Source organism: Haliotis rufescens, unplaced genomic scaffold, assembly GCF_023055435.1.
Source record: "Haliotis rufescens isolate VD_foot unplaced genomic scaffold, xgHalRufe1.0.p SCAF_9, whole genome shotgun sequence".
In the NCBI taxonomy this organism is placed as follows: Eukaryota; Metazoa; Mollusca; class Gastropoda; order Lepetellida; family Haliotidae; genus Haliotis; species Haliotis rufescens.
Genome location: NW_025964383.1, coordinates 16,185,561 through 16,197,622, shown reverse-complemented (window position 1 = coordinate 16,197,622; position 12,062 = coordinate 16,185,561). Strand labels below are relative to the sequence as shown.

The following is a 12,062-nucleotide window of genomic DNA, read 5'->3' as shown; positions in this document are numbered from 1 at the left end:
ATGTGATGCTGGTATCTTGAGATTGATACATGTACATGTACCTTTTTGTTTTGTTTATGTAAGAATTAATAATAAGGCTCTACCATTTACCATCAATTATAAGAGGCTATTGGAAATTAATATAAACTACTATGTTATCTGGGCGTAGATAGTTTTGTGATCTTAACCATCACCCGGTGAGATTTTACAATTGTCCAGTGCCACTTCTGTGCATTGCGATTTGGGGATACCAAAGGAAACAGTATATTATTAGAGGAAATTGCTTGTGAATACTTATACCATGTAGATAGGATACCTTCAGGGTTTTTAATCCTTTCTTTTTCTCTGGGTACTCCTTGTCACGCTGATGGAAGGGCGTCACTGAACAGGTTCAATTATTCTATGTCGGGGTCGCCTCTCCTGCTGATTTAGGAGACAGACAGAAGTGGTCGTCTCATTTGTCTTATTGACTTTACATTTACATAGAACTATCATATATAATGGAAATATCATGACAATGGTTATGCGGTAGGTTCTTGGTCGTGAGATCATATAGAGGTGTTGGCGGTGCCTGGACATGCAGCATACAACTTTTCCAGTGTATGCGGGCACCTCGTCTTCGTTTCACTCCATACTTAAAGCCTTGATATAAAGGACTACGGCCACCACGTTTGTTAGGAATGAATAAGACAATCCCAGGTGCATTTGCCATTTTACAATGAAGTTTTCCAGAATGTGTATACTATCTCATTGATTACTTGATTACTGGTCACTGCAATTGCCTTAATTATATAAATGTCAATGAACTGGGTAAGCATTCATTGGTTTTTATGGATACTCGTAAAATCCTAAGTTGAGTTCTCTCACTAACTACTGTGAGCGTTTTTGGCTTACTGTTAATCCTCTGCTGTGTGGTGGCAAAGTGAGGATAATCATCTGTGCATAACAAATTCTGTTTGTCTGTCTAAGTCAAAGATGTCAGCTACATGTATTTGGACAAAATTGTTCGTGGGAAATTATACACAGTTCGAACAATACAGTGACTGCATAGTGGTGAAGCAACTGAATGGAATTGAGGTCTTGAATATTAATAAAAATCGGCAAATGTTAATTTGTTAACGAGTAAATCATTTTCTAAATGCCATTACATAGCTAAAGATATTTACATTTCTGTTTACACGCAGGGCTTAATCTATAAATATTCATATAGCTTAATGTTGAATTATTGTATAGCATTTCTAAAAGAAACACATTCTCCGGAAATATAATTAAGCATTAAGAAGCCTGACACACACTGTTGATGATGTAATCTCGAGGTTTCTTAACTTAATATCCATTGGTATTGTACTGCACCCCTTATCTGTTCAATCTTACCCGACTGCAGTAAGACATTCTACACATCAATGATCGCACTTAAATCAATAACCCAATCGTTGATTAAATTATTGCACCAGAGAAGAGAAAAAGCTACATATGAACTACTGATTGCTGTATATACCAGACGCCATCGTCCGAACACACACATTGAAGGCAGGGGCAGAGGGTTGGTACCACACTGATGTACCACACTGATGACCAGGGGAATGAGTGAGTGAGTTAAAATTTAACGTCTCATTGGCATTATTTCAGCCATTTAGCGACGAGACCAAGTTTAATATGTTAACAAGCAAAGGAATATTTAAAATCAATTTTAGCATACCATATTTAAAAACAATTTATTAAACATAGTTGAGCATAACAATATTTTACAGTTTTTAAAGCACGGGCTATGGGCCACCAGCAACAGCAAAGCTAGGCCACCTCAGGACTTACAGTACCTCTGCTTTCTGCATGATACCCCCGCAGCATTTACGTCATCACTTTAGCCACAGGTGGTTGTGAACAGTACTAGCCAATATTAAAAAAATGACAGGAATGAGTTGGCTTAAAAACACTGGTTGATGATAGTAACATCGATTATGATAGGATTACGGGTCACACAGGGGGGACAATATTTTTACGCTACGTTAACCTCCTGGACAGAGCCTTCAATAATGTCAGTTGATAATAGCATCACACCAATTTAGGAACAAGCATTTAATTATTCACATACATATTGAAAAATTATTATACAGACTGATTTGTTTCAAATAGCTGATAATGAGATGCCCGCTGACACGGGAAAAGAGATCTTTCAGATTTACGTTTTGATAATGTGAATCCCTTGCGATTGCAAAGTCAACACAGTCAACCAATATATGCTTGACGGTGAACCTTTCATCACAAAGGAATAAACTTAGGGGGTTCGTCCTCATTTGCCTAATGCAGATATTCGTGTGTAAACCGACTGTGGCCAATACTACATCGTCGTAAAACGTCCTCGTCATGTCGTGACTGACAACCCAAGTAAGTATGACCGAATTTTGGTTTCTATTCGTGTAGTTTATTGCTTCCTACTTGGGTGTCCCACCTCTTTTGCATGAGATCCCGAGTTTAAGATTTGATGGTTGGTTTGAAATCACTGTACAGGATCAGAAGTGGAGATAACGGTTTGTCAAGAGCTGCTTTAGCTGCATCTTCGGCTTTTGAGTTTCCTGTTATGCCTACATTATACAGTTCTAAAATTTCATGGATAATAGGGCGATATGGTGAGACACCTTTAAGTGCCTGACGGCAAGATAACGAATCAGAGAAGATGATGGAATGTTTAGATTGGTTTTGTTGTTGAATATAGGTCAAAGCTGTTAGGATAGCTTTGGTCTCAGCAGTAAAAAATGAACTAAAATCTGGGATTCTTAAGGAGACAGCTCTGGATCCAACGATGATGGCACCAGCAACTTTGCCACCATCCTTGGATCCGTCTGTAAAAATGGACCTGTGAGAATTATATTTGGAGCGTAATTTGTTATATGATTGTTGATATACCAAAGGATTGGAATCCGACTTTTTTGGATTGGTTAGAGTGAGGTCTACTTCTGGCTTCACCACCTGCCAGGGAGGGGAAGACAGAAGACGGTGAGGTTATATAATATTTAAAACTATTTTAGCTGCAGTGATGTGTGGTTGAATTCTGAATTCCAAGTGGTGGAACCAGGTTTGATAGATTTTGAAACAGGTTTTCATACTGAGGGTTGAAAACACAATTGTATGCTGGATTAGATTTATTTGAGTGCAATTTAGTGATATATTGCAGTGAAAGTTTAATGCGGCGCAGTTCGAGTGAAAGTTCATCTGCCTCCACATACAAACTGTCCATGGGAGAGGTCCTAAAAGCTCCAAGACAGAATCTTAGGCCTTGATGGCGTATAGTGTCCAATTGTTCTAAATTGCTTTTGCAGGCTCCACCATAGACAATGGAACAATAGTCTAGTTTGGAGCGTATTAACGATCTGTACAAGTGAAGGAGGGTGGTCTGATCCCCTCCCCACTCGGAATTTGAAACGACTTTTAACAAGTCGAGAGCCTTCAGGCACTTTGCCTTGATATATTTAATGTGTGGTAAGAATGTGAGATGACGGTCAAATATGCGGCCCAGGAATTTGGCCTCCTCTACTACCTTGATAGGAGTACCATCTAAAAATAAATCTGGATCCTTGTGAGGTTTGTATTTAAGACAAAAGTCAATACAGTTTGTTTTGGATTTAGTTAATTTGAAGCCGTTTACGTTTGCCAATTTTTGAATTTTGTTAAGACAGAGCTGTAGCTGTCTTTCTGTTGTATTAAATATCTTTACCACGACAAGAAATGTTGAAATCGTCCACAAAAAGTGAACCATCAACGCTATTGTTTAATACTTTAGTGAGACTATTAATTTTGATGCTGAAATGGGTGACTGATAGTATACTGCCTTGAGGGACGCCCTGATCTTGATCGAAACGATCAGACAGGGTAGATCCCACTCGTACTTGAAATTGTCTGTTGTTTAAAAATTGAGATATGAACTGAGGTAATCCGCCCCTCAATCCACATTCATGCAAATCTTTTAAAATACCATGTTTCCACGTTGTATCATATGACTTCTCTAGATCGAAAAAGATTGATACAGTATGTTGTTTGTTGACAATGGAATTTTTAGTAAACGATTCTAAACGCACCAAATGGTCAATGGTACTTCTTTTTTTTTTCGGAAACCACACTGGATGTCAATCAGGAGGTTATTGGTCTCCAGGTACCAGACTAATCGATTGTTGACTGACGACGACCACAGGTGATAGGGTTATGCTGTGATATAATGACGACATAAAGCTGTTACATAAGTACTTATTGTGTATTATGTAATAAGTATTCCTGACAAAATTAAGCGTTATATCTGTTTTGAGCGCACGAAGACGTATTTGCTTTGTCAGGCACTGTACGTTAACATTTAGTTTGAAACTTGTGCTTTTGCTTTTGAGTCATCAGAACATTACACGAAGCCCCTACTAAGGATATCATTGTTATTGCCTCGTCAGGTATCACAAAACGAGAATGAATACATAACATGTAACATACATATGTATAATATACTATAATTGTTTCCAGTGTTATCGGTTTCGGCAGTTTGTAGAGACTGAGTATTCTCTGGTATTGACGCTATATATTTTATTCAAGGTATAAACTACTCAAGTATTCTGTCCCCCTGACAATGACATCATCCAGACCTCTTCGTTTTCGTATATACGCAGTTTTTCGAATTTTTCAACTGAGACTTAAATATCCAGGTTAAAAGCCTGTAATTCCTTATAAACTCTGAGTTCTCTGGAGAGTCACTTGGACAACGTACATAGCTAAAAGTCAATCATTCCGACACCTTTGCAGTGTACATTCAATGTGTCCAAGTCAGCAATCTTTCAGTTTATAGCGACGACATTGTCTAGTAATATTTTAGTATTTTTAAGAAATAGCTTTAATGCTTGTACATGTTGCTATATTATTGTACCGCAGAGGCTTCAGCAGGCTATTATCACATCAGTGAGATGGTATCTTCTTATATACTTTTGTTGTTTGCTTCTAGAGAGTAATAAAACTGTTTTAATGTTTTGGTATGACAGGATTAATTTTAAACTCCATGGTTGGATGAAATACGTTTCGTTGTGCTGAACTCTTTACTATTTGTTATTTAATTAAGTAAATAATGTACAATAAATTAACTATAACAAGTGTCATACCTTTCATGTTCACTTAAGGCGCGGTCGGGTAGCCTAGTGGTTAAAGCGTTCGCTCGTCATGCCGAAGACCCGGGTTCGAATCCCGACATGGGTCAATTTGTGAAGCCTATTTCTGGTGTCCCCTGCCGTGATATTATTGGAATATTGCTAAAAGCGGCGTAAAACCAAACACACTCACTCACTCACTCATGTTCACTTAATACCCGCGTGGGAATGGCCGAACTTATTATTTAGAAAATCGATATCAAAACGTAGTTATAAATGGCTATAGCTCAGACACTCAGGTGTGCCACAGGGCCCGGTCGTGGGACCAGTGTTGTTTATTATCTATATCAATGACATTGTTGAAGGAATAAATAGTAATGTAAGCTTTTCGCTGATGACATATCTTAGTATTTGATCATAGAAGATCCTGATATAGCTGCTTGTAATGTCAATACTGATTTCGACAGAATTTCAGAATGTGCTGCATGATGGTAAATTAAATTTAGTCCAAAAAACCGAATCTATTCAATTTACCCGTAAAGTAAACCCAAGTCGCAAACCTAACTTATATATGAATGGTAAAGAAATCAAAGATGAACAAAGTCATAAGCTCCTAGCTATTACTTTTCAAAGTAATTGTACATTGAAAATGCACATTGATGATATTGCCAGGAAATGTTGACTTCTGGTTAATTCTTCAAGAAGTTATAAATATCGTCTATCCTGAACTACCTTAGAAGCTATGTACAAATCCTTTACCTTACCAATTTTGTTATTGTAGTTGTCATATTTGGGACATCTGTAGTAATGAACAAGGTAATTGATAAGAAAAATTAAACTTAGAAGCCCTTAGAACGATGTGTGGCGCTGTCCGGGGTACGAGTCATCAGAAAATCTACAATGTACAATCTACCACAATCTACTTTGTGTAATGAACAGTATTAACATAAGCGCTTCGCTTGTTTACAATCCATTTTCACATTTTTTGTGAAAATAAATATTTCTAAATCAAATAGCCGGACGAATAAGAAGAAGAAGAAGATTTTAATTTTAGTCTCACGCATAGTAAAGCATAAAAATTGCTACGTGGTTCGGGTAGATATGTACAATGCCTGTCAAGTATGAGACATTAAAGTCTCACAGGGGCCCGATTGGCGAAGGGAGACCAATCTAACATTACACCTGTCCGAGCATCTTGTACGCCGACATACATACACTGGCTGTTTCTGTCTGTTATCAAACTTATTTGTCAATACAATAGTACTAACACAACACCTAGATTATGGGTTATGAAAGCGTTTGCGTCAATACGAAAACAAGTGCTTTATATCTCTGCTTATAACTCTCAACTCTGGCCAGGCTCCGCCATAAACGGCATGAATGTGATAACTGTTACGCCTGAATTAATTGTTTGAATGTCACGTCTGAAAACAAAGAATGAACCGTTATACAGTAATAATCTGGGTATTTTTTCTGTGCTATAGAATCAAAGGTTTAATTGTATATACAGCACCTACGTGTAAATGCTTTAAGGTGATGTGTCAGTCAGTACGATGTTCTAGTATAAGCATATACACTTAAAAATAGACAGATGTTAACTGTGATAACGATCGAGATGATAAATAAACGCAGGTCCGGTAGGTAGTATTTCCTTGGTTACAGTTAATAGTTTATTTGAAGTTGACATTTTTCAACAGTTCTTTATATGATGAAAGAAATACTTGTTTAAAAAAGTCTAGCAGTGAACGCTACAACCATGATGCAAAGAGGAACACTATAAAAGGCGCAGAGTTTAACTATATATTCCTTATTTTATGATATCAGAAATTCATTTAATGATTCCAAAGAATGAATTTATATCCCAAATTTGATTTTAGGTATCGATTTTAGATATCGGTAAAAGAATTTAGTATTTCAAATGATGTATTTTAGCATATAAACAATCGAATTTGTGATATTTGAAAAATCAAATGTAGTTTTTGATATCACAAATTATGAGAATTACATTCGCTAGAGTGTTTTGTCAATGGGTTTCAGCATATCGATAGATAGATATTTTTTACATATCTCTACTCTACTGGGTGAATGTTTGTTACTCAACGTTTGATGTTTTTCGGGGTATCCTTCTTGGTAAAATGAAGCAATAATGACTACATGAATTGTTCATGATGGTATTTTATCTTCAGCCTCTATCTCGTGACCTTAGGTCCATTTTTTAATAGTTCATGCAGACAGGTAGAGTGTCGTAACATTTACAGATTTAATCATAGTCAGCTGATGTCTTTGCATGTATATAATGGTACATTTCTCCTCTTATTTAATCAATTTACCTCCTGGCTATCCTGGTATGTGGAACATAAGGCTTAGGATTACAGATTTTGCATTGTTTTTTTCAATGCGATTTGAATATTATTATTTACAATCTTACTACCTGCTTTACATGAGACGTTTTATGTTTTTCTGAGGATTACAAAGGTGTCGTCTACCTTCCTGTACCAGCAGACGGGTTTTATTGGGAATGTGGATAGGACTTTTTCTTCAAAGGATAGATTTCTGTAAGGATAGTTGGGAGAGAGGGGATCCAATGTGGATGCTGTGTATCTGCTCGTAGGTGGCGCCTCCTCTGGGAAAGTTGGTTGAGGTCATGCAGGATTCGGTGAGGCTGATGAAAGGGGCTATGGAGGGTGGTATCAAGTGCTTGATCTAGGTTGGAGATGCGTTGACAGGGAATTTGAAGGATTTCGTCAGTAGGGACCTTTGTGAAGAGATCAACAACATCACAGTTGATGATCTCTTCAGGTTGAATGATGGTCTGGATCTTCTGACAAAAGTCTGTGGAGTCTGCTATATAGGATTTGATTTTAACAACATTTATGTCCCTGCAAAATAAATGGGATTGGTGAACAGGCAAAACATATACTGAAGCGCAAAAGAAACGTCACCATAGATAGATATATGAGAAACCTTATTTGTCCAAACACTGCAAACATACTTTGAGACATATTAAAAATATGAAACTTGGGAAAACTGATTATCAAGGTTGAAATTAAGGTGTCAAATGTTCTTAAAGTGAAACAGAATACTAATCTCTGAGAAAATGGCATCACAAGTCAGTATCTCGTGTGTCTGCCTAGTGCATTTATGACTGCCATGCAACATCGATACATGGTATGGATGTGGCAGTTGATGAAGGCCAGAGGCACTTGAGCCAACACTCTGCTCTGGGCAACGCCTGATGCAGTTCAGCTGCAGTTGTTTGCCTTGTCGGACGTCATTCAGCCGTCTTTGAATCTCGTCCAACAGGTGCTCAATTGGATTTAAATCGGGACTGAGGTCAGGCCACTGCATGGTTCTGCTGGAGGAAATCGTTCTCGCAGTGTGGGCACAGGCATTATCATGCTGAAACTCGTTATTGCGGCGATGTGCCAAATGAGGTATGACGTGTGGTCTCAAGACTTGATCAATGTACCGAGCTGCTGTGACACCATTGCCATCTCCCTGAACCGATGTTCTGGAAGACCACAGGGCCGACCCCCTGTGCAAGACCAATTCCACCCCACACCATGATGCTCGGACTACCCCACGAGTCTCTCTTAACAACGCAAGCATCCGAATAACGTTCCCCACGGCGTTGTCAGACACTCTCTCTGTCATCTGCTGTTGAGAAACAGTAACGGCTCTAGTCTGAGAAGAGGACTCTTCTCCATTCCTGGTGGCACCAATGCTGGTGGCGTGTTGCCCACTGAAGATGGTCCCGGCGATGACGTGTTGTCAGAATGGGTCCTCGGTGTGGCCTGTGGCAGTGGAGATGCCTACTCGTCAATCGTCGACGCAAGATGTCCGCACTAATGTGTCGTTGGTATGTCCCAATGCTCTGTCGAGCAGTTTCCGCAGCGGTAACAAAGCAATCTTGAAGATGCTGTCGCACAATCTGACGAACCTGACGTCGGGTGGTGGCCCTTGGTCTTCCACTACATGATCGGTCATCTGTAGTGTTGGTGGTCTGGTACCGTTGCTGGAGCCTGTATATGGTCCTTACGTGGACTTGAAATGCATTGACTACTTGCCGGGCGGTTTGTCCAGCTTGCAATCGTCCAAAGGCTTTGTGTCGCTGATTTATTGTCAATCTTGGCACTCTTAACGAATGAAAAAGAGAAAATGTCAATCATACAGTGTCCATATTAATCCAATATTATCTTATTCCAAATATAACACGTTTCCTCATTTTCAGCATGCGTCGCCACTGGCATCGCATGTGTTGCCCCTGCTGGCTGTGTTGCCCCAATTCCCGGTCTCCAGTGTCCAGCCGGTATGACGTGCTGCGTCGGTAAGTACTTCTAAGATACTTAGTTTACCCAATTTACATACCATAATTTTTTCAAGGAATCATTGGCCCCTCATCTCTCATCCATTTGGCTCATAATCTGTATAATGAATAGGTCATCATCACGGTGATTTCGTTTTGACAGAATATCTTTAAGAATAGAAATATATTTTGCTGTTAGTAGTTTTATAATATTTGAATATTATACAGGTTTGTGAGGACTAGAATTTGTTTAAATTCAAGAATTACTTAAATCAATATCCCTGCAGCCCCAACCTTTGGCGTCTATAATTCACACCTTTGAGGTGAATCGCACTTGCCCTTTCTACGAAGATTTCAAAGAGCGTCATACCGATAGCTGACGGATTTGAAGACAATTTTATAGTGGAAATGTAGAACATTTCCTCAATTGACGCTTTTGTGACAAATTTGAAATTGTGAATTGTTTCGATGCCATTTTGACAATACCATATGTTCCCGTATTTGTGGGGCCACTGCTGGCCCAGTCGTCTCAGGCGCTGCGATTCGCTGTGCAGAGTTGCGTCCCTTGGGCACGCGAGAAGCCTATGATTGTGGGTTCGAATCCCGGTTCGCCCCGATTATATTTCTAGGTTTGTCAGCACTACATATGTGCTCATGTGATTCACCAAAGTGGCAAACTTCTGAGACCTGCATCACATGCATCGCTTTCCTCCCACAATAAGCTGACGCGCCGCGATATAACTGTAATACTGTTAAAAGCGGCGTCAAACCAAACTCACTCACTCTCGTATTTGTTCAGGTGAACACTTGACTTACCTTTGCTTGTATTTATGATGTGTACCACCGGTGGGTTCTGAAACGCTCAGCTTCTAGCAGACACATGGTTTCATCACTATTCTATACTGATTCAAGAACAAATGGTTATGATATGATAGGAATCAGAAAATTCTTATAATTATGGAAAGGAATTTTACACCTTCAGCGCCGGCGATGACAACGACAACGACCATGCCACGTAAGTTACAAGATTGTCTTCATAAAGGCCAATTTAAGAATTAATACACTTACATTTCCTGAATGACTATAATTAATGTATTTATGTGTATGTACATTTAGGGATGAAAAGGGAAATATATTAATTGTTTTTCTATTTTGATAGGGCTGTCACCACCATAAATGTCCTATTATCTCACGTGTGAATATGCTCCATTTCCCCCAACCTACAGATATCTGCAGGCTGTGATTGGATGATTTTGTGTAAGATTTTAAATGTACTTGCATCCAGTAATTAAAACCGACAATGTTTTTCTATATTAAGTACTGTATTTTGCAACATGATGACTTATGCTGAATGTGACCACAGATGTTTTCAAGTAGGTGTCATTTGGTGGGGATGGTGTGTTTAGTTTCCTGTACTCAGAAAAGGAACGGGCTTGTTATTATTGCTGCTCTAAGGCCAAACTGTGCACACGTACAGGTAATAGTTGTTTTTTAAAAATATAACGTCACCAAAGAAGTCGTGTGGTTGGTTGTGTGTAACCTGAAGGATGAGTGCACATTTCAGTCATTGATACTTTATAGGCTTTCCTGTTTATATTGATATGGATATGGATACATATTGGCATGAATGTGGAGGCGAATTAAGAAGTAATGACAGGGAAGGTGGGGACAGTTTGGGTAAAATGGAGCAGTTGGGTGGCCTGGAAATGAATGTTGTTTCGTATTGTGGTCGAGCTCGGCACGAGCCCCCGAGGCTAGCTCTCTCAATCAAGTCCTGGCCCCTTGCGTTCTGAATTTGTTGAAACTGACGAAGTTGACAAGAAGTTAGGATAGAGCAACCACTGCCACAACAAATCTGTCTCTGTGTTGTTAATCACCTGCCGGTCAAGTTATGTGATGCTGGTATCTTGAGATTGATACATGTACATGTACCTTTTTGTTTTGTTTATGTAAGAATTAATAATAAGGCTCTACCATTTACCATCAATTATAAGAGGCTATTGGAAATTAATATAAACTACTATGTTATCTGGGCGTAGATAGTTTTGTGATCTTAACCATCACCCGGTGAGATTTTACAATTGTCCAGTGCCACTTCTGTGCATTGCGATTTGGGGATACCAAAGGAAACAGTATATTATTAGAGGAAATTGCTTGTGAATACTTATACCATGTAGATAGGATACCTTCAGGGTTTTTAATCCTTTCTTTTTCTCTGGGTACTCCTTGTCACGCTGATGGAAGGGCGTCACTGAACAGGTTCAATTATTCTATGTCGGGGTCGCCTCTCCTGCTGATTTAGGAGACAGACAGAAGTGGTCGTCTCATTTGTCTTATTGACTTTACATTTACATAGAACTATCATATATAATGGAAATATCATGACAATGGTTATGCGGTAGGTTCTTGGTCGTGAGATCATATAGAGGTGTTGGCGGTGCCTGGACATGCAGCATACAACTTTTCCAGTGTATGCGGGCACCTCGTCTTCGTTTCACTCCATACTTAAAGCCTTGATATAAAGGACTACGGCCACCACGTTTGTTAGGAATGAATAAGAAAATCCCAGGTGCATTTGCCATTTTACAATGAAGTTTTCCAGAATGTGTATACTATCTCATTGATTACTTGATTACTGGTCACTGCAATTGCCTTAATTATATAAA

The 12,062-nt window shown here is 38.9% G+C and overlaps 1 protein-coding gene across 1 annotated transcript in view; it reads left to right on the top strand.

Annotated features, from left to right (window-relative positions):
- LOC124122010 (mucin-2-like) overlaps nt 1–12,062 on the top strand; it is a 119,049-nt gene that overhangs the window by 16,104 nt on the left and 90,883 nt on the right. Inside the window, exons 8-9 of the mRNA XM_048391189.1 lie at nt 9,322–9,417; nt 10,379–10,411. Coding sequence (XP_048247146.1) covers nt 9,322–9,417; nt 10,379–10,411 — 129 coding nt within the window. The remainder of the gene's footprint in view (nt 1–9,321; nt 9,418–10,378; nt 10,412–12,062) is intronic.